The 24,344-nt window shown below is 38.2% G+C and overlaps 1 protein-coding gene across 2 annotated transcripts in view; it reads right to left on the reverse strand.

The window, feature by feature from the left end:
* fam131ab (family with sequence similarity 131 member Ab) overlaps nt 1-24,344 on the reverse strand; it is a 55,873-nt gene that overhangs the window by 16,947 nt on the left and 14,582 nt on the right. For both annotated transcript variants that reach the window (XM_055147744.1, XM_055147743.1), the window contains exons 2-3: nt 5,577-5,670; nt 1,772-1,951 (exon numbers count right to left, since the gene is read on the reverse strand). In XM_055147744.1, coding sequence (XP_055003719.1) covers nt 1,772-1,951; nt 5,577-5,646 — 250 coding nt within the window. In that variant the 5' untranslated portion in view covers nt 5,647-5,670. The remainder of the gene's footprint in view (nt 1-1,771; nt 1,952-5,576; nt 5,671-24,344) is intronic.

Raw genomic sequence — 24,344 nt, forward strand, 5'->3', positions numbered from 1 at the left:
GTCTGGTCTGGAGGGTATGGGAGTGATTCAGAGAGAGATATACGAAAGTCTGTCTTTTATCTTGTATCGTCCGGAGTAAATGACTATCAAGGACATCGTGTAATTCAGATATTAGGATACGAGTCGACCTTACATGTTTATTAGGTGTAATATCTTAGATGGAGCCGTTGATCGTTCATATTAACAGAGAGGAGTTCATGCCGATTCTGGTAGATAAAATACGGTACAGTCAACATAAGATAAAGGAAGTGGGTGACAACAGTGACCCTTCTCCCGATCTGTAATGAGGTATGTGTAGGCTTATACTGTGACGGAGGACAGTGCTGCATAGAGTTTTAAGAGCGGCTAGGGTTGAAGAAAGTTTTCAGCATGTTTGGCCAGAGTGTAAAAATGTGTTACTTTTAGAATCCTCCTAATGAAAATCCTGAGTTTTGGTGATAATCTGCATATCTAAAACCATCAGCGCTCTGTGGAGGTTCGTGTCGTCAGAGGAGAACTGGTCTCACACAAATGTAGTGTAAGTCCAGTTGTATATTTGGCAGATTTTTGATGTTTTTGGATGTTTTTCTAGTGCAGGATTGGCTGCTGAAACATGGCAAACCTTTTGGAGGATTTTACCGATAAGATATGTTTTGGTTGATGAAGAAAGGTGTCAGAAAATGATGTGTTCCTTTTCATTTAAGGGCTCCATATTGGGGAAATCTTTTGTATTTACTCACACATTATTCTCAGATCAGACCAATAGGAGTGGGACAAGAGCTTGAAAGAAATTGTCTAGATCGTGCAAAAGTCAGAGTCCTGCACCGGGTCGGGTACCAGCGAAGAGTTGCTGAAACGGGCGGGTTTTAATGTTCTGGAATTTTATGGGCATGTGGTAATTACACACAGGCGGGTCAGGACTAAACCAGGACTAAACCAGGACTAAACCAAATCTAAACCAGATCTAAACCAGGACTAAACCAGGTCTTAACCAAGACTAAACCAAGTCTAAACCAGGACTAAACTTGGACTTGAGAGAGAGAGAGAGAGAGAGAGGGAACCCCGAGGCGTGAAGCAGGGTGTCTGGAAAGCGCAATTGGGTGACGGTTGCTTAGCATCGTGGGGCGCGGATCTCTGCTCCGGTCCTTTCGCCTGCGGTCACTCGACGGTCTACACAACAGTCAGTCCTGGTTTAGTCCTGTTTTAGTCCTGGGATCAGTCCTAGGTTAGTCCTGGGATCAGTCCTAGGTTAGTCCTGATATAGTCCTGATATAGTCCTATTTTACTCCTTGTTCAGGCCTGGTTCAGTCTTCTGCCTAATAAAAAAATGCCTGTGAAGAGATAAGGTATTTTTGACAGTAAAGTCACATCAGAATTCCTATTCGTAATGAAAAAAGCGTAACCATTTCATTTCATTTCGTGGTTGTAATTCTTGATGTCATAACTTTTCAATCCGTATTCTGATGGATAAAATACACACAATACATGTTAAGTACGATTAGACTGATTGAAAAGTTTACGAATATTTATTTTATGCTCAACTATAGAAAATATGCATTCAAAGTATTCAGTTTAATGGGTGCGGTACTGTACTGCGCGGGTCTCCAAAAATGGACCCGTGCAGGACTCTGGCATTGGTCGATAAAAAATATATTTCCCATGCAAAACTATTAAAATAAACAAGGCATCGGTACTTCTACTTAAGTAACAAAACTGAATACTTCTTCCACCACTGCTTGTACGTTATCTCATCCCATCCTTAAAGACGGAGCAGGGATAGGTGTGGCGTTACCTGCGGCGAAGCGTGCCTCCTGCTCTCCCTCGCTCAGGTCCGAGTAGGAGTTGAAGTCGGACTCTAGAGCCGGCGTGTCCATGGGTTTACACCAGCCCTTCCACTCGATCAGGTGAGCCACGCGACCCTGAGCCATGGCGGTGGGCTTGGTCACATGGTCCTTCACCACCTGGGAGATGCCTGAGGAAAAACAGAGAAACATGAGGACGCCTACGCCCTTAAACATGCAAGGTTAGAGCATGTAAGCTGGCGGCTCGAGGTGGGAAGTGATGGCTTGAGTTACATAGGAGGCGTGCGATTCCTGGAGTAATTTTATAAATAAATTATTCTTCTGCATAGTTTGACTTACTGTGAAAAGGAGATATGTTACCTCGTTGGATAATATAACAATGAATACTATACGCTCTGAGGCAGCTTATAGATATGTTTTACAGTTTACTTTTTGTTTCCTTTTTTTAATGTGAGTGTAATCGGATCTCAATGAGGTGAAGTAAAATAAGGTGAGGGAGGTAAACTAAGGTCAGTTTTTTGTTTTGTTAAAAGGGAATTGCGTAACTTTTCTGGTGCAGCCATCAGCAACCTGCAAAGAAATGTTAAAGCATTGTTTGGAATGTTCTACAATATGGCACTGAATTTATATATTTCTATTTAATCTCAATGAGTGTGTTCACATTTGCATACAAAACACATCAACGTCGTGCTTAACTTGGACTAAACCAGAACTTAAACTAAACCATGACCAAAACAAGACTAGAATTTAACCAAACGAGACTTAACTAGGCTCAAACCAGTACTAAACAGACTTATAGGTACTCTGTAACTTTTCTTTTGGAGGGTCCATAACCTTTTAGTCTCCATGGAGATGTTATTGTTGGAATATTAGACAGTAAGGCAAAAAACGTATGTATCCTTATTGGGACAAGATGGTAATGCAAATTGGCCAAGTTTACAGGTCAGATCTGTGGAAAGTAGGGATGTAACAATAACCAAAATATCGTGATATCGCATCGTCAAACGTCTCACATTAATACTGTGGGGCATCACAATATACCAAATTACAAGTTCCTTTGCTTAAATGCATTTTTATACTAGAAATAGCTTATAAACATTGGGAACTACGTATCCCATAATTCATTTCAGCAACATGAAATTAACACCAAAATCTTGTCAAGTTATTTTAAAAGCAAAAAAGCATCCCATCTACAATTATATAAGCTTCCCCAAAATATCGTAATAAATATCATACCATGAGATGCATATCGTGATAATATCGTACCGACAGATTTGCATATCGTTACATCCCTAGTGGAAAGGCAACTCTGCTCACAATAAGAATTCAAGTTTTCCTTGGGTATTTTTAAGCAGTAAAAACGACAGAAAAATGCAAAGTAGAAGTTTAGAGACATACTGTGGAACATAACAGGCAAAGCAATAACTAGTGCTGTAGTACTTGAGACCGGTCTTGGTCTTGAGAGCGGCCTCGAGACCCTTTTTTTATGGTCTTGGTCTCGTCTCGGACCTGACCGCATTTGGACTCGGCCTTGTCTCGGTCTTGAAGGCGCTTGGATTCCGTCTAGTCTCAGATTCGAGGTCTGACACTCGTCAAGTGCGATCATATTTCATTATTACCGCTGCTGTCAGTAATAAACTTCTTACATGTGGCTGGAGTTTGCCTCATAAAAGTGCACAAATGCATCTGTATTTGTCACGACGTGCGTTTGGAAAATGTGCAGAGGCTGGTAAATACCACTGCAAAACCAGTAAGAGAATGTAACTCCAGTCAGAATCTTGACAAAACAGTTTTAAAATCCTACCCACTTTCTTCACTTTTGTCACAGTTTTGTGTAAAGTGCCAGTGGAAGTTCTTTTAAAGAAGTGGCTCTCAAACTGTGGGTGATGGTCCAAAAAGGGACGAAGTGTTTAAGTGCAGTACAGTTTGCTTGGCTTATTTTAAGATTAAATGAACATTAATCAGATAAAATGGAGTTAGATTTGTAAAAACATTGATATGCATGTGCCAAAATAACTGTAAAATACAAATACATGTCAAAAATGACAAAGATGGTCTCGATTTGGGCTTTATTTTGTCGTGGTCTCGGTCTTGTCTTGGTCTCTGCCTTTAAAAGTCTTGGTCTTGTCCTGGTCTTGGGAATCCTGTGGTCTCAGACTGGTCTTGGTCTCGATTAGTACGGTCTTGACTATAACACTGGCAATAAGTTTCATAGTATACCTTTGAAGATGCTCCATGGAGAGATGTGTCTAGAATGTTCCACAGTATGGCCGTAAACTTAAACATCTCCTTGGAGACTTGCAAGCAAAGTTACAGGTTAGATTTGTGGAGAGTCGACCCCAATCACATGAAGAACAAATTAAACCAAGGCATTAAAATCTCCATGGAGACAAATGGGCCCCTCTCCAAAAAAGTTACACAGTGCACATTTAAGTAATAGTAATTTCAAGGTACACATATTTTGTTTTTTTGTTTAATTTATTTGTCTGTTACAACTAAAATGAAATATCTTGGGCATATCATCAGTGCGGACATGACAGATGATGATGATATGTACAGACAGTGTAGGGCGCTCTATGCTCAGGTAAATACTCTTATGCGTAAGTTTGGTTCTTGTACAAATGATGTAAAGTTGTTGTTGTTTAAATCATATTGTTCACCGTTGTACACAGCTCACCTCTGGACTCATTATAAAAAAGACAGTTTGCAAAGACTGCAGGTGGCTTACAATGACGTTTTCCAGGTGCTTTTGAGGAGGCCACGATGGACGAGTGCGACTGAAATGTTTGTTACTGCAGGAGTGAACACTTTGCAAGCTGCACTAAGAATTTTAATGTACAGTTTTATCTGCAAACTGGACAAATCAGACAATGAAATAATAATGTCACTCACAAATGTTAGATTCAGTGCAATAAGAGATCAGTCCAGTATGTGGAGACACTGGTATGGCTGTCTTTTAAAAACATGAATGTTTATTGTTTTGTATTGTCATTGTCCTTGCTGCGTTCAGACTGCAGCCTGAAGTGACCCAAATCCGATTTTTTGGCCCCTATGTGACCTGTATCTGATGTTTTAATGACAGTCTGAATGACACAGATGCGACCCAGGCCACTTCGATATGTGGTCCTGAAACCGATACATATCTGATCTTTTGACATGCGACTTCAATCTGAACGGCCAAAGCGCATTCGTCCGACCTACACGTTATCAAACGTCACTATTCTGCGCTGAAGTCGGTGAAAATTGTTATTGAACTCCGTGTCAATGAAGCGAAGCACATCGCCACTCACCACTCTTGGCTCAATCTCCACATCCACACGTTCCTTTCAACAGACGTTGCCGCTGTCCCACAAAACGCCACGGCCAAAAACCTCATCCTTCTCCTTCTCAATCTCCTCCTTAAAACAAGTTGTTCATGTTCTGGCTCCGGTACGAGAGGAACTTTAAAATCTCCAGGTGCTCAATGCTCACGTCCATGTTTGGACAACTTCCGTAAACACAGAGCACGCTCACTGCGGTTGAGGTCATTGTGTCCTCCATTGCGCATGTGGGACACTTTCGGGCTGTTTAATGTTCACACTGGAGACCACATACAAGTCACATTTAATTGGAAATGTGAATGACCTCGCAAAAACATCGGATTGAGCGTTAAACCCTGCAGTCTGAACGTAGCCCTTGTCTGTTTTTAAAATGGACCATGAGTCCGGAATAAAGATGATGATGATGATGATGATGAATCTCCCTTTCATTCTGGTTGTGGCAATGGAGTCTACTAAACCTGGACCATGATCTTACCGTGCAGAGAAGACCTCGCTAACGCCGCTATCTCCTGTATGGTCAGAGCTCGTCTTGATTTGGGCAACATTTCAATGGTGTCGTCAACATTCACCTGAAATGAGAATAAAAGAGAGAGTTCGTGTTAGGAGAGGCTGAAGCAGTAGCAGTAGTACAGAAGGCAGCTGCATCTTCACAGAGTTCCTCATTGAAACTCAACAGTAAAACCCAGCAGCGCAGGGACTCCTCTTTTCAAACGCATCTTTGTACTTCAAGGTTGAGAGAAACTATGTATTTTTAATCAATGTATTCTCCGATGAGTCACAAACTGCACAACAACAAAGCCGAGTTATGCCTATGGACAGCTTGAATGATAGACGGCCACTCAGAAGTACAGTTTTTTCATCTTTTTTTTTCAGCCTGGAGGTTTTATTAGACAGAATAAATGTAAAAGTAAAAGGGAGGAGGAAGAGCGGGGAGAGACATTCATACTCAACCTGGACACTTATGTTAGATATTTTATTACTGTTTGTTTCTATGGATAGGTCCTTGCTCTGCCTGGAATGTTCCACAGTATGACTTTAAACAGCTCTTACTTTTATTCAGTTACAGGTGGTTTTATAACTCAAAAATACCAAGAAAAACAGGCATTTGAACTGTGAGCGGGGTCGCCTCTCCACAGATCTGATCTCTAACTTGGTCTGGTTTGGTCTCCATGAAGATAGTTCAGGTTTAGTTCTAATTTAGTCCTGCTTTTGTCCTCGTTTTAGTCTTGATGTAGTCCTGGTTTAGTCCTGGTTCAGTCTTTAGTTCTGGTTTAGTCCTGGTTTAGTCCTGGTTTAGTCCTGGTTTAGTCCTGGTTTAGTCCTGGTTTAGTCCTGGTTTTAGTCTTGATGTAGTTCTGGTTTAGTCCTGGTTCAGTGTTTGGTCCTGGTTTTAGTCATGATGTAAGTCCTGGTTTAGTCCTGGTTAACCCTCTTTTAGTCCTGGTTAACCCTGGTTTAGTCCTGGTTAACACTGATTTAGTCCTGGTTTAGTCCTGGTTCAGTCCTGGTTCAGTGTTTGGTCCTGGTTTAATTCTGGTTTTAGTCTTGATGTAGTCCTGGTTTAACCCTGGTTTAGTCCTGGTTCAGTGTTAGGTCCTAGTTTAGTCCTGGTTTTAGTCTTGATGAAGGTCCTGGTTTAATCCTGGTTCAGTGTTTAGTCCTGGTTTAGTCCTTAACGCTGGTTTAGTCCTGGTTTAGTCCTGGTTCAGTGTTTAATCTTGGTTTAGTCCTGGTTTTAGTCTTGATGTAGTCCTGGTTCAGTGTTTGGTCTTGGTTTAGTCCTGGTTAACCCTGGTTTAGTTTTTGGTTCAGTGTTTGGTCCTAGTTTAACCCTAGTTTAGTCCTGGTTCAGTGTTTAGTCCTGGTTTAGTCTGGTTTAGTCTGGTTTAGTCCTGGTTTAGTCCTGGTTTAGTCCTGGTTTAGTCTGTTTAGTCCTGGTTTAGTCCTGGTTTTAGGCCTGGTTTTAGTCTTGATGTAGTCCTGGTTCAGTGTTTGGTCCTGGTTTAGTCCTGGTTTTAGTCTTGATGTAGTCCTGGTTTAGTCCTGGTTCAGTGTTTGGTCCTGGTTTAGTCCTGGTTTTAGTCTTGATGTAGTCCTGGAAATGTTTCACATTATGGCATTACAACTATCTATTTTGCATTCATTCAGTTACAAGTGTTCTATTGCTAAACAAATACAGATCTGTCCTACAGTATCATGAATGGCCTTGTGGTGCCACCTGCTTGTTTTCATGGAGCTGAATGATTTACTGCGGAACATTCCAGGTTGTTAGTGTTATGAAAAGAGTATATGATCATTACATCAGATTCACTTAAAGATACTATATTGCACAAAATTGACTCTTGAGAGCTTAATTGTGTTAAAATGTAGTTACCCCATCAAAAACATACCCGGGGTTGTGTTTTGTTTCATTTACACATTTTTGAGCAACCTTTTATTTAGTCTGTCTACATCTCCAAAGCTCAAAATGCACTGTTCCACCTTGTGATGTCACGAAGCAGTAGTTTTCAAGTTAACAACCACTTTTTACCTTTATTTCAGCAGAGATTGACAATTCCTAAAATCATCCAAAACATTCAAGTAAAGGTGAATGGAGTTTAAAAACACAGTGGGCACTTCATGTATTATCACATGACATCACAAGGTGGAGCAGAGTGTTTTGAGGAAGGGATGGGAAGCAGCGAAGGAAGAGCTCCAGGTATGTTTTGATGAGCAAACACCATTATACCCTAGACCAGAAAACAGTGTTCTTTAAAGGTTCCAGACACATGCAGAGGAGCTGGTGTCTTTGTTTAACTTGACTGCAGACTTCTGTGCACTGTTCCCTTCACTTGTGCTGCTGGTTAAATGAGCCTCAGCTCTAATTAGTGAACTAATGGTTTGTTCAGGGAGCCGGCTGTCTCCTCTTAGGATACAGCAACAAGCTACAAATTGTTCAATCCGACTGGAAGAAGCATACAGGTGCACAACCCAATCACAATATGTAAAGCACATGTAGTAGAGAAGTCTTGTGTAAACATTTAAAAGTGCTATATTACACAAAACTGACTCTTGTGAGCTTTAACCCATGTTAGAATGTTGTTACCTCATCAAAAACAAACCTAGAGTTGTGTTTTGTTTCATTCACACATGTTTGAGTAATCCCTTATTATTAGTCTGTCTAAACGTCTAAAGCTCAAAATGCTCTGTTCTACCTTGTGATGTCAAGTCGTAGTTTTGAAGTTAACAAATACTTTTACTTTTAGTTCAGCAGAGATTCTCAATTTCAGGCCTTAAAACAATTATCAAAATGATTCTAATGAAGGTGTATGGAGTTCAAAACACAGTGAAGCACTTCCTGTATCATCGCATGACATCACAAAGTGGAGCGGAGTGTTTTCTAACTGATAGAAGAACTCATACTCAATATGCAGGGTTTGTGTGTTAAACATGTGTGAATGAAACAAAACACAACTCCAGGTCTATTTGTGATACATTATAACAGAAAATAGTGTAATATGGGCCCTTTAAATAATTACATAATATAAAATCAATAAAACAGTGTTTCCCAAACTTTTTTTCTGGGGACCCATATGTTAAAAGTAAAATAAAGGTGGATTTGACCATTATTGAACATTAATGAGTGATCATGTCTGAACAATTAGTAATACTCAAGTATTAAACAATGAAAGCAATAAAAGGTCTCCATAAGTCATCTATTTGTATATAGTATATTGCAGACCTACATGTAGATCGAGACAAGGCGACCCCCCAAAAAAATCTCTTGCAACCCACTTGAGAGTCACAAACCAGTCTTTGAGAACAATGCAATAAAAGGTGCAGTGCGTAACTTTTCTGGCTCCCGAGCTACAGGTTGGAGACCCCTGTTCTAGGCAAAGCATTAAGACTTCGTTTACACTGAAACAAATCACAGTATCACTGTATCGAAAACGATCTGCATCCAGGCGTGTCGTTTCTGTGTCCGCAATCCTTCCCTATCCCCACAGCTTTGAGCATATTTGTTTACGTTTTACAGAAACTAAACTTAAAACTGCATGGCTAATTTGCATAAACTAAGAGCTCAAAAAACAGCTCGCTATTGTGCGCTGATGCAATGGAATATGAATGTTCTTTCTGTGACAGAGGGGTGTTCTGCTGATGGTGAGTCTGTTCTGTGCTTCTGTCATGTTGGAGATGGTTCATGCTTTTCAGAGATTATACGTCTGCAGGTCATACACACAGACCGTATATATGAATGGACATATATTCTAGCCTCTTAGTGTTTTGGTGATGAATTACTTTGCGGCGCATAGACCTACGTCAGCATATCAGCGTTTTCAGGCGTCACAGTACCGGATCAGATCCGCTCAGATGAATTTGTGGGAGCTGGCGGCACCAGATCGTTCCGTCTCTGGAGCCGTTTTGAATCAGATTAGTGTGGAACTTACTGCATCCACAACGAAAACGACTCAAAAACGTACTAGTGTGGACGGGGCCTAAGTGTGCATATGGCAAACCCGCCACCAGAAATGTTACACAGTGCACCTTTAAATTACATTACACATAAACATTTGATTGATGATAATTATAATTTCATTTAACTTGGTGTATTTTAGTCTTATGTGTGTCACTGTGCCATGTTTATAGAGAAATAATTACAAGAATAAGACATCTATTAAAAGACTGGATATTTTGTTCTTTGCAGAGGACATTCTATTCTCAAAACAATTGCAGCCTTTGAGATTTTATAATTGTGCCAAGTCAAATTGTGATTTTCATAGAGATATGTTGAGCAGCCCTACTTTGGCCCAATAATGTTGAGTATATCTGTGTATTTTGTCTAGAGAGAGAACCATATGGCAAAGCAAAACCCTCCCTTCCTCTCTCTGTCCGTCAACCTCCCCTCCCCGCCTCTCTACCTCTTTCTCTCCCTCATCTCTCTCTCCCTCTCTCTGCAGCCTCCACAGTGGGGCATATCGAGTGTTGACACCATCTTTTGTTCACGGGGTTTTTATAGAGTTAGCGGCTCCTCACGTGGGGATCACCGCGGCGACAGCTAAGGTCCCATACACGGAGGAAGGGAGCCGTGTGTTACCTAATCGGGGTCAGCACCCTGGGCTGACTGGGCGCTTTCATCGTGGTGTCGGGTGAGCAAATACATGCACACGCCACAGTTTGTAAAGAACGGAAAACAATAAAGTCATTGTGCGGCTTTATTCTGCTCTCAATGTCATTACGTGAGGTGAGGCAAAGTAAGATAAGGTGAAGCAGGGGAAATAAGGTTCACTTTTTGTCATGTTAAAGGTGTGTTGTGGTACTTTTCTGGTCTAGTTGTTGGCAACCTGCTAGGAGATGTTATTACTTTGCCCAGAATGTTCTACAATATGGCACTGAATTTACATTTTTTTTTGGTTGTTTTTTTCCATGGAGACAAGCAAATGATGCCACCAGGCCGAGTTAAGATCTATGGAGCGGCAAGTGTGCTCAGAGTAAGGCTGTTGATTAATTGAATTTTGATCGCGATTTCGAAATTTGTGTGTCAAACGATGTCCAACCTCATATAATCGAGTTGAAATGATTTAACACAATAAAAAGTTTATTTTGATTTTTTAAAATATAAATAAGTATATTTATTTCATTTTTCAAATATAGAGATACATTTATGTTTTTCTGTGTCAATTATCTCTTGTTCAAAGTATATTTTATTCATGTTTTATACATCATAAAACTTCTCTAAGGTTCATATTTGTATATATTTGTGTTTTTTATATTTATTTTCAGTCTTGTGTAAATTATCAATAGCAAAGTGTTTTTTTTCTTTTTTTTTTGAGAGAGAGAGAGAAATGCTGCATAAATGCACCGTGTAACTAAAAAAATAATCATTTGAATCATCGTGATTTGAATATTGACCAAAATAATCGTGATAATGATTTTTCGAGCAACTCCAGCTCACAATAAGAATGCATTTTTTTCCCAGGTATTTCTAAAACAGGTATAAAAACCTGCAATATATTCAATGCCATACTGTGGAACATTCCAGGAAAACAGTGACATCTCATTGAAGACAAACAGGTGCCAGATCCTCCATCAGAAAAGTTCATTTTGCACTTTTAAGATTATAGATCGGGGTCTCCAACCTTTTTCCTCTGCTGAGCTAACTTTACAAAACAAAAATGCCAGAGAGATACTCATTTTAACGACCGCAAGAACTTGAGACAATTATAAGAAAGAAGGCGAGCCTTTGGGTACAATTATGTGCCTATAAAACAAACCATTGTCCATTTATTAGTGCAGAAAGTTGGACTTCAAAATGGTATTTAATAACCAAAGTTTTGTTATTCAGCGCACTGGTTTAATTGGGGAATCCTTTGGTGAGCTACTTGGAAGGGCTGGAGAGCTGCTGGTATCTCCCAAGCTACAGGTTGGAGACCCCTGTTATAGATTAAACACATTTAAAGGCTTCAGTACCACCAACAGAACCCATACAAAGCCAGACTCCAAATCAGGCACAACATGTAATGCCATGCTGTGGAACATTCCAGGCAAAGCAGCCACATTTCCATGGAGACATCAGTTACACAGTGCAACTTGAAGATTACACAATAAACACATTTAAAGAGCCCATCTTACACTATTTTCTGATGTGTTATAATGCTGTTTCCTCATCACAAACATATGTGGAGTTGTGTTTTGTTTGATTCACACATGTTTAAGAGTTCTTCTCTCAAACAGAAAACACACTCTTCCACCTTGTGATGTCATGTGATAATACAGGAAGTGCTCCATTGTGTTTTTAATCTCCATACCCCTTCACGAGAATCATTTAGATTATTCCAAAACAAGAAAAGAGCAAAAGCTGCAATTAAAAACTAACACTACATGACATCACAAGGTGGAACAGAGTATTTTGAGCTTTGGAGATGTAGACAGACTAATAATAAAAGGTTACTCAGACACATGTGAATGAAACAAAACACAACTCCAGGTATCAGAATCAGAACCAGAATCAGAATTTATTTGTCATTTCAGTATAAAAATACACAGAAACGAAACACTGCACTCAGGTCCACGTCAACAGCAGCATAAATAATAATAAGAATAAATAGTTTAAAAATATAGTCTTTAAAAGGTATGTTTCTGATGAGATAACAACCAATCAAGTATCAGAATTTTGACCAGAACTGAACAGAAGAAGCAGCTTGGATGAACTGCAAAACGTATTCAACCAAAATACTTTTGTCCGGTTGACGAATTGAATTTCTTCTTTTGCCATGAGATAACAACATTCTAACATGGCTTAAAGCTCACAAGAGTCAATTTTGAGTAATGGACCTTTAAAGCCTTGAGCCCCGCCCATAGCACCCACACCAAACTAGACCATAACAGAACCTGAAAACCTTTTGCTGCACCCAACTGCTTCCAGTGCTACAAATGCAAGATATCACGATGTTTTTTGACAACTTCACAGTGTCAGACTCTACAGTCTAACATACCACTTCAACAAATAACACACACACACGTACACACACATATGCACACACACGGTTTAGCTGAAGGCCCGGTACATTCAAAGGAGATGGTAAAGCAGCCAGCCGGTGTAATCCTCTGGTGCAATGGAGCTGTGCGGAGATCAGAGCAGGATAATCTGGCTCAGTCCTGACAGATCCTCCAGGAGACTTTAGACCGGTTTGGTTTTAAAGCCTAAGTCCCTCGTACCCCTAAGGACAAAAGTGCTCCTTTGTAAATACATGCCCACAAGAATGTAAGTGTAGGCAAATTTTTCGTCAGAGATGTTTAAGAAAAGTTTTGCACGTAAGTCTGGATGTGTTTTTTTGTTTAGATAAAAAAATGGTCCTCACAGTGTAGTATTAAAGCTTTCTATGGAACATTCCAGCTAGAGCAATGACATAACCATAAAAAAAGCAGCTGACAGACTCCCAGGTGTAACTTTAAACTCGAGCTGTTTCTTGTCACCATAATTGCAACACTACATTTTCACATTTCTAGCTGTCACTTTTAAAAAACAGACACGGCTCAGACACTTTCCTAGACAACATTTGGCCTTGTTTTAAAAATTCATGGAGGTTGCAATCCTGTTTTTGCTCCGTTCTCGCTGACAGCGGCTGCACGAGGCGCAGCGGGCTGGGTGAACGCCCGCTCCCCCGCTGGCCTACTGAACAACACCGAAACACACGAGTTACATCAAAGGAAATTTATCTCCAGTCTCTCGGTCAACATAAACTAAATGGGTCACACGTGTTGTAGCCATTACTGTCTGACACTTGAGAGGTTTCGCCCACACATGCAAAGAGCTGGAGGCTGAAGTACAGTGTATGAAACGGTCTGGTGGACACGGACATAAAGCTGCAGACTGTAGGTTTAAGAAGCGTGGTGAAGGGGCCCTGCTCTGGAATAATGAAGGGCACAGACAGAGGATCAAGAATACAATGTTGTCAGGAGAATAGAGAAGGTAGAAGCTGGAGTTGAGCTGAAAGTGGTGGAATAATGAAGTGGTAATGAAGTACAAAAGTAAAAGTACAGTAATTTAGTTATCTGTACTTTACTTGAATAAGTTTTACAATGGATACTTTTTAATTTTACTTTAGTACATTTGAGAGCATGTATCTGCACTTTCTGCACCACTACATTATAGGTCTGGACTGAAAAGTAAAAAGTACTTTTCTTTATAGTTTGAGACCTGCTGACTTTGCTGACAGCAAATCAAATACATAAATACACAAAAACAACTAAAAATGTTTTAAGATATCAATTGAATCACTTTAAAAAAGCAAAATTCTTTACCGAAAATAACTATATTTTATGCTTTAAAATAATCTAATAATCTCTGCAGAATACTTGAACTTTTAATTTTTAATTAGTAATGGTGGTCATGGTCATGGTAATGGTGAAAACAACCTGCATAGGCTCATGATATCTGCAGTACTGTCCCATAGTGCCATTTGAGGGGCTAGGACTGAACCAGGACTAAACCAGGACTAAACCAGGACTAAACCAGGACTAAACCAGGACTAAACCAGGACTAAACCAGGACTGAACCAGGACTGAACCAGGACTGAACCAGGACTAAACAGGACTAAAACAGGACTAAAACAGGACTAAAACCAGGACTAAACCAGGACTGAACCAGGACTAAAACAGGACTAGACCAGGACTAAACCAGGACTAAAACAGTACTAAAACAGGACTAGACCAGGTCTAAACCAGGACTAAACCAGAACTTAACCAGGCCTGAGTTGTGAGATGGGCCCAGAGGTACACCTGTGTAGACTGTCAGGTGACCGTGGGTGAAAGGACCGGCACAGAGCTCCACACCCCATGGGGCTAAGCACAGCCATTGCCCGATCGCACTTTGCGTAACCCTACTCCATGGGCTTGGAGATCTCTCTCTTGCTCTCCTGTTTTAGTCCTGGTTTACCACAACATTATCACAACTTTAAGCAAGCCAAATACACAAATACACAAAAACAGCTAGAAAATTGAAGAAATCAGTTGAATCACTTAAAATAAGCAAAATTCTTTACCAAAATAACTATATTTGATGCTTTAAAATTCTAATAATCTCTGCAAAAATACTTATTTTATTTAATTTTTTTTTTCATGTGACACTTTTATCTATACTTTTACTTAAGTAACAAAAGTGGGTACTTCATCCACCACTAGGAACTGACTAGTGTAGCTGCAAGTACATGAACATATGCGAGGGAGTTTCCCTGTGATCAAGAGTACATACAGTACTTCTTCAGTACTTTCTGATCTGGTCACTATTGAGTTGATTGACAGGTGGATTAGCCAATCAGGGACACACATGGTCTATCTGTATCAAAACAAATATGGCTGCTTATGAGGAGAAAAAAATGAAGAAAAACTTAAAAACTAAAAAACAGCAGCTTTTTGTAAAATCAGTGACTGAAGCACTATAAACTCTGTAAATCTAAGGTGAGAGAAATGTCAATTTTGTTATAAATGATAGATGAGCAATGAGCTACAGAGGGCCTGATCCAGCTGTATACAGAATACAGGAAAAAAGGGAGTTATATCGAGAAACTGATCATATCTCAAATGTTGTTTTGGAGATGAAATAAATAAGAAATCAAACACACTAGGGATGTAACAATAATCGACATATCGTGATATCGAATTTGAAGTTCCTTTGCTTAAATACATGGTTTTATAGTAGCAACAGCTTATAAACATGGGGAACTACATATCCCATGATTCATTTCAGTGCAAACAACATGAAGAAATATGTTTTTTACTTGAATTCTTGGGATTATGATGGAAATAATTCACACCAAAATCTTGTCAAGTTATTTTAAAAGCAGAAACGTGTCCTATCTACAATTACATCAGCCTCTCCAAAATATCGCAATAAATATCGTACCGTGAGATGCATATCGTGATAATATCGAACTGAGAGATTTGCATATTGTTACATCCAGTTTTTATTAAGTGAACTATGGAACTTCTCAGGTAGATTGTCTGCTACCTGCTTGTCACTATGGAAACAGCTCTGTTCTTATTTTCGTTTATTAATAATAATAAAAAAAAAAAAAAAGATCAGACTCCGGGTCAAACATGTAAATTCAATCCTCTGCTTACTACAGTGAAATCAGCTGGAACAGGAAGTGAACCTGTTTCTATTATTAAGCCATCTAAATCAATATAACGATCTGCAGCTAACAACATACAAAACATCTACATTTGTTATAGTTTAATACGAAATACATGAAAAATACCATATGTCTCCTTTAAAGGTGCACTATGTAACTTTTCGGTTGGGGTTCCGTCATCACAGTATGACATTAAACAGCTCTACTTTACATTTATTCAGTTATAAGTGGTTTTATAGCTCAGAAATACCTAGAAAAGCAACATTCTGACTGTGAGCAGGGTCGCCTCTCCACAGATCTGACCTGTAACTTGGTCCAGTTTGGGCTCCATGGAGATAGAAAGGTTTAAACCCATACAGTGAAAGACGTTTTGATAGACTGGCCACCCAAAAAAAGTGATGCAATGCACTTTTAAAGAACAAACTGCACTTTTTTTTCCTTTTTTTTTTGCCGTCCTCAACTCACAATTACGCATTTTTTCGGAATTGTTGAAATGAGTCCATTGCTTATTTCAAGAAACCCACAAAAATTCCCACCCTTGCTGTACAATACCATCTCATCTTTTCATCATGATAGGAACATTTCTATGGTAACCGGTCGCCATGGCGCAGCTCCACCGATGATGTCACGCTCCGAGCACCGCGCTTGGTTCACAAAAGACAAATTAATGAGACTCTCGTGCTTGTATTTAGGTTCGGGGGGCTGCGGCTAAATCGGGAAACACAAAAGGGCCCTCCTTCGTCACTCTGGAAATTACGTCAGTTTTTGGCACATTTGAAAATCACGCTCCTGCTGCAAAGATAATAGAGAAGATACATGGAGTTTGGAGATGTGAAGTGAGGTTTCCATATTCTGTGGATATTTAACATTGATTTATGACATGTTTTTATGGATTAAAAACTCTAATATCTAAAACAAGTAAAAGTAATTAACAAAAAATCTAATTAGGTCATTATAATAGGACAAAATTGTACAAAAATATGGATGCATTTTAATATTAAAGCTGCTCTCTAACCTCTGCAACTAATTATTAAGTGTTTTTATTGTCCACAAACCAGAAAGTAAGGCTGGTGTGCTGTTAGCATGCTAGTAGTTGTTAGTAAGAGGTTCAGAATGTGTAACTTTCATACAATTTAAATCAGATTAGTTCTGTTTTTCACTTGACTATGACTGTAAATATCAGGTACTGTGCCTCAAAGCAAAACTAACACTGTTAAGAATGCAACACATTTTAAAATCGTCTTTTTGTTTTGGAATTGCAAGTGTGAACCAGCAGCACGGTGATTTCATTATTTTTTTTTTCAGTCAGATGCCCTTCTTTGCAGCCAGTCACATCTGCTGCCTAAAAATACACACAAAGCTTTTTTGTTTGAACACTTTAATATGAAGAGATAATGCACAAAGTGAGAGTACACGGCTCTCTTAAAGGTGTATGCTTAAAAAAAGCAGGGGTGTAGTGAGCGTGGTACGCGGGGGGTACGCCGTCCAAGCACTTCTCCTGATGTCAGATATAAAAAAACAAAAATAAAATATCCTACAATTTAAATGTCAAACAGGAGCGATTGACAATGGTGGAAACAACCTTCATAGGCTCATGATATCTGCAGTACTGTCCTACAGGTGACCTGTGACATGAGGGACCAGGACTCAACCAGGACTAAACCAGGACTGAACAAGGATTAAACCAGGACTAACCCAGGACTATACAAGGACTAACCCAGGACTGATTCCAGGACTAAACCAGGACTGAACCAGGAATAAAATAGGACTAAACCAGAACTGTCCTGGTTCAGACCTGGTTTAGACTTGGTTTTGTGCTGGCTTAGTGTTGGTTTAGTTCTAGTTTAGAGTCGGTTCACTTCTGGTGTAGTCCTGGTGTAGTCCTGGTGTAGTCCTGGTGTAGTCCTGGTGTAGTCCTGGTGTAGTCCTGGTGCAGTGCTGGTTTAGTCCAAGATTAGTCCTGGTGTAGTCCTGGTTTAGTCCTGGTTCAGTCCTGGTTTAATCCTGGTTTAGTCCTAGTTTAGACCTGGTTTAGATCTGGTTCAGTCCTGGTTTAATCCAGGTGGAGTCCTGGTTGAGTCCTGTTTTAGTCCTGGTTCATTCATGGTTTAGTCCTGGTTTAAACCTGGTTTAATCTTGGTTCAGTTCTAGTTCAGTCCTGGTTGAGTCCTGTTTTAGTCCTGTTTTAGTCCTGGTTCAGTCCTGTTTTAGTCCTGGTTCAGTCCTGGTTCAGTCCTGTTTTAGACCTGGTTCAGTCCTGTTTTAGACCTGGTTCAGTCCTGGTTCAGTCCTGTTTTAGTCCTGGTTCAGTCCTGGTTCATGTGTTGTAGTCTATGATTTATGTTCTGGAGGTGATAATGAATGACATTAATTTTAATAACTTGACCTGGCTCCTTTATGTTTCTTGTTTATGTTTTTATGTTTTATGTTAAAAAATATTGCCAGAACTTACCGGAAATTGGTTTACCTGGATTCTAAATAATCTGTGTCAGCATCGGCCATGAAAAAAAACAATAACGGTCTATCTGTAATACTGAGTACAAGTAATACAACAGCAAACATTAGCACTATACAATACAATGACATATACAGGGGTATGAATATTCAGTCATGCCTAATTTATTGATGTACTACATTGCATCAATAAGTAAACATGCACAGAAAGTATCCACACTTGACTGCACAAGCTCTTTATGACAAGACCATTATGTCGCTCACAACCTGCGTATGATTTAATAATAGGCGCACGCCCGTGGTTAGCGAGAGCCTGTTCTTTATGCCATGTTAATCGTCAGTGGCTGGCTCCCGGTAACACCTCTCTCTCTGCCCCAGATGGTGCTTCAGCGGTGGGTAAAAGAATAGACGAGAGAGGGAAGGGAGGGGGCAGTCTCCGTCATCACTCATCACCGTGGCAAACATTCACACCCTATTTTCTGCACTGTACGGCTGTGATGATGTAGTCTGATACGGGAACGTTTCGGCTCAAATGTAAATGCGTTGAATTTTTCTAACTGAATGCAAAATGAAAGGCGTATATTATGACATTTTCTGATCTGATTTTCTGATATAATGTGGTTTCTTCATCACAAACAGACCTGGAGTTGTGTATATTGCATATTTAGTTCTTCTTGTTGTGATGTCCACTGTTGGGCAAGTTACTTCAAATCTGTAATGTGTTATTTATGACTTATTACTGTCATTTCAAAGTAATTCATTACATTACAATATTACTGCATTTAAAATGTAAGGTATTACACGACTATTGCATTACTTTTAAGTTACTCTCACCAGAATAACTGTGAAGATGCTTAAGTTTTGCTGGACTGAACCAGGACTAAACTACATCTAAACCAGGTCTAAACCAGAGCTGACCCAGGACTAAACCAGTACTAAACTAGATCTAAACCAGGACTGAACCAGGTCTAAACCAGGACTAACCCAGGTCTAAACCAGGTCTAAACAGCGCAGAGTTCTGCGCAGGTCCATTCGCCCGCGGTTACTTGATGGTCTATGCGGGCGCGTCTGCGGAGTTTCAGCGCTGCCAATAATCACAGTGATTTTAGTGAATTTGTATGAAGAAAAATCCACCACTTCAATCCAGGTTAAAAAAGCATTGTAACGCGCGTTACTGACATTGTACCGAGTCAAATATTATTATTTTTTTCCTTGTAATGCCTTACATTACTGCATTACAGCAAAAAGCAACGCATTACAGTAATTCGTTACTTTTAATAACGCGTTACTCCCAACACTGGTGATGTCATGTTGTAATACAGGAAGTTCTCCACTGTGTTTTTAAACTCCATGCATGTTCACTAGAATCATTTGGATCATTTCAGACATGGAATTACCGATTTCTACCAAGCAAAAGGTAAAAGCTGTTTAAACTAACTAAGGATGTAACGTTATCCAAATCTCTCGGTACGATATTATCACGATATCCATCTCACGGTACCATATTTATTGTGATATTTTGGAATGTCAAATATAATTCTAGATAGGACATTTTTTGACAAGATTTTGGTGTGAATTATTACTGTCAGAATCTCAAGAATTAGTAAGTAAAAACATATTTTCATCTTCATGCTGTCTGCGCTGAAATGAATCATGGGATATGTAGTTCCCCATGTTTATAAGTTGTTCCTACTAAAAAACAAAGCATTTAAGCAAAGGAACTTATAATTCGATATATTGTGACAGCTCTCGATATTATTGTGAGACTTCTGACGATACAATATCATGATACGATACCACCTTCATGACATCACAGTACATTTTGGAGATGTAAACTGACTAATAATAAAGGGTTACTCGAACATGTGTGAATGAAACAAAACACAGCATTTTGCATAATATAGGAGCTTTAATAGAAGTTGAGATTCTCTACAAATCAAATTGAAGGGCCTGTATTATGCCAAATCAACTTTTCTAAGCTTTAAACCTTCTATTTATGTTAATCGTACGTCAAATAACCCCCAAAGTGTTTTTAGAATCCATGCAGAAATTAAAGATTTACACAAAAGCATTAATGTTGAAACCTGATGTACTACTCGATACCGATTTCAGTATCATAATTATAATGATGCAATAATTGTTAACACAAAATAATAGTACTTTCTGTTACTACGTGATCTTATTCTAGTTCTGATCAAGTTTAGGTGAATTCTAAAACTGTTCAGGTCAAATTTGCCTCATTTATTGTTTGTTGATCACTAAACAGATATCTGCTTCAATACCAGTTTTAGTATGGATTAGTAACAGATTTTTGGTACTTTTGCCAGCCCTGTCCATCTGTCTAGCCATTTATTTATCTGTCTAGACTTATTGAAGATTTCGTTGGATAATTGCAATCCTCAAATTTGAAATGTGCCTATTTAAATACATCACTATTTCCTACGCTATCTTAAACTGGGTTAATGTGATTTGCCTGTGACTTATGAATATATTTTAAGAAAAGTTCAAACTAGTTAAGAAGTATCCTTTACCTCCACTAGAAAATAAACACTCTATATACTAGTACTTTTGAAGCAGTTGTCCAAAATACAGTAGCATGGAACTCTAAAGATACTGCATGAAACTGTCATTACACAAAAACTCCAATCATTTACACAGCAAGTAGTTAACCTTAATTCCAAACTAAAATGAATGTGAGCAGGTCTGAAACGCACATGATGACTTGATTAATTGGGTAATTATTAAAGCAGGAAGGGTGGTAAAATCATTTTCTGCTTGGTGAGGCAAATGACTGCAGTTACACACCGTCATCTTTGATTAGATGCTCCTGTGTGTTGGCACGCCACACAACTGGGCTGTGGTGTCGACGGAATATACATGCACGATATTCACTACAGCATCGGTTTTATAACGGTGGAACTCTGGAGTGATTAAAGAGCCACGCTTTAATGATCTTAGGTTTGGTTAACAAGATATAAAGAGTCTGGAGAGGACAAAATTATTAAGCAAAATTGACTCTTGTGAGCTTTAAAACATGTTATAATGTTGTTACCGCCTCAAAAACAGACCTGGAGTTGCGTTTTGTTTCATTCACACATGTTTGAGTAAGTTTTTAGTCTGTCTACGTCTCCAAAGCTCAAAACACTCTGATCCACCTTGTGATGTCATGAAGTGGTAGTTTTCAAGTTAACCTTTTACCTTTTGTTTAGTAGAGAATGGAGATTTCAGGGCTGAAATATTCCAAATGATTCTGGTGAAAGTGTGTGGAGTTTAACCCTCGTGTACCTTTTAAAATAATCACACCTGTGTTCCTTCGTGACAAAAAAGTACACTGAAAAAAAATTCCACAATATTTTTATACTGTGTGGATTTTTCTCCAACTATTTTATACCAATGTCTTAATTTACATCTGCCCTAATCATACATACAAAAATATATTTAATATTTTTGAAATATTAACCCCTTAAATGCCATTTTTGACAGCAAAAGTATCAAATTATGTGCATGAAAAAAAAAATTTTAATTCTATAGCTTTCAAGTGATTTTGATTTGTTTGTGTTGGGATTATCAGAGGCTGGGGGCTCCTCTAGAACACATCCATATCATTTCAACCTCAAATATCTACGTCTCTGGACTTCAGTGTGGACTCATATGTACAAATGTCTTCCTAGTGATATAATCTTGTAATGGAAGATACACAATAAAAAGAAAAAAATCAAAAAGACACTAAAACAAACTATTTTGAAGGGATTTCAACATGAAAAAATGAAAAATAAATCAAAAAGTAAAAATATATAAATAAAAAAGCCATTTTGAACGGAAGTCAATGGGATAAAAATTTACCTAAGGACAATAGAACGTTCAATTAAAGTGGTGTTATAAAAAAAAAAAAAATTAAAAATACATCTGGCCAATCAAATGACCAATTTTGGAGCTATTTGATGCAATATAGCCAGTTATGTTATGTTCAGTTATGCAAAAACGAAAAGCTGAGATATACAGAAATGTACCGAGGGCTGCAGGAGGAGGGTTAAAAACACAGTCTAGAGCTTCAACATCACAAGGTGGAAGAGAGCACTCAGATTAAATATGCATATATGTTTGTGATGAGGAAACAACAACATAGATGAGAAAATATAATCTGGGCTCTTTAAACTGTAAGATTTGCTCATGAGGTTACATAATGTTAGATAATAATTCCAAATAGATGTCTGTGTTAGTCCATGTCTAGACTGAGTATAAAACTGTAACATTTGTAAGCCAAATGTCAAACTGTCTCAAATGTCAAATATTATTCACTTTGCTTATGTAAAACTATTATGCAACTCTCCATTTCACTGTGCTGGGGACTAGCTCAATTATTAAACTCATTAAACTCATTAAACTCATTACTCATTAAAGGTGCATTGTGTAACTTTTCTGCTGAAGGGTCCGTCAAATGCTCGTCTCCATGGAGATGTTATTAATTTGTCTGGAATGTTTCACAGTATGGCATTAAACCTTTCTAACTTTACTGAGGTCAAACCAGACCAAGTTACAGGTCACATCTGTGGAGAGGCGACCCCCAGTCAGATACCAGTTTTTCTAGATATTTCTGAGCTATAAAAACAACTAGGGATGTAACGATATTCAACTCTCTCGATACGGTATTTTCATATATACAGATATACATCCCACGGTACGATACTTATTGCGATATTTTGTAGACGCAAAAAAATTGTGAAAATTCAACTTTTTCTTTTTAAAATGCCTTGACAAGACTTTTCTTCTGTCATAAACCAAAGATTTAAGATTTAAACATGTGTAAAAATGTTGATTCTGATTATTATTTGTATTATTTTCATGTAGTCTGCACTGTAATGAAGCAAAGGATCATGGTAGATGTAGTTCACAGTTTTTTAAAGCTATTCCTGCACCAAAACAATGAATTTAAGCACTTGTAAGACTTGAGACTTGTAATTTGATATATTGTGAAGGCCCACGGTATTATTGTGAGACTTTTAACGATAAGATATCACGATATTTCAGTTATTGTTACATCCCTAAAAACAACTATAATTGAATAAATGTAAGGTAGAGTTGTTTAATGTCAGAACAGAAGACCCCCAACCGAAAAACAAGACCCTCAGCTGAAAAGTTGCATACTGTATCTTTAATAAATCTCCCATATTATACTCAATAAAGTTAATTAGAGTTAATAACTACTGGATTAACTTTATCCATTGCAATATCTCGACTAAGTTGCTAAACTCATTGAGCCAATTACCCATATGAACATTTGGTAACACTTTATAATAACTACACCTTATTTAGCCTTAATAAAGCATGAACAAAGACTTAATTAATAATGATTCATGCTTAGTAACTACTTAATTACTACCTGAATTAGCACTTAACTTGCACTTAATTCGCTTGTGCTGTAAATAGTTACTCATAAGTATCTCTTATTTAATTACTCATGAACTAACCATTTGTGTGTGCATTTGTAAATGTATATTTAAGTCCAAATTTGAGCGTTTATTAATGATTAGTAAGCCATGAGAGAATGATTTACTAGTAACTTAACAAATGCTTAATAAAGCATAATTAGCCTTCACTTTAGAAAAGCTCTCAGAAAGACTTAACTAACAGATAACAGCTGCCTGAATGAACATTGCATTGTATTATTAATAAATCGATCTCTCATAGTTTACTAATCATTAATAAATGCTCAAATGTGAACTTAAATATGCATTTGTAAACATGCAAATGGTTAGTTCATGAGTAATTAAGAAGTATTGAGTAACTATTTACAGCACAGGCGAATTAAGTGCAAGTTAAGTGCTAATTCAGGTAGTAATTAAGTAGTTACTAAGCTTGAATCATTATTAATTAAGTCTTTGTTCATGCTTTATTAAGGCTAAATAAGGTGTAGTTATTATAAAGTGTTACCGAACATTTACTACAAAGGTTGGTACTAATCTACATTGAAACTAGTATCAAAACTGTACACTTTTAAGACACATTAAAGTTTTATGAGAACTAGTACAAAATCACATAAAAGAAAGCATTAAGATTTTGTGTTGAAAATAACCAATGTGTTTTTTTTTTTTGTTTTTTTGTCATCATTAAGGTATCAAAATCTGTATAAAGACTTTTCTCTAAATAAATTCCAGTTTGAAATTGTAGTATTAGTGCAT

The sequence above is a fragment of the Boleophthalmus pectinirostris genome, unplaced genomic scaffold (genome assembly GCF_026225935.1).
Source record: "Boleophthalmus pectinirostris isolate CB_2022bp ecotype Guang Dong unplaced genomic scaffold, ASM2622593v1 HiC_scaffold_9, whole genome shotgun sequence".
Lineage (NCBI taxonomy): Eukaryota > Metazoa > Chordata > Actinopteri > Gobiiformes > Gobiidae > Boleophthalmus > Boleophthalmus pectinirostris.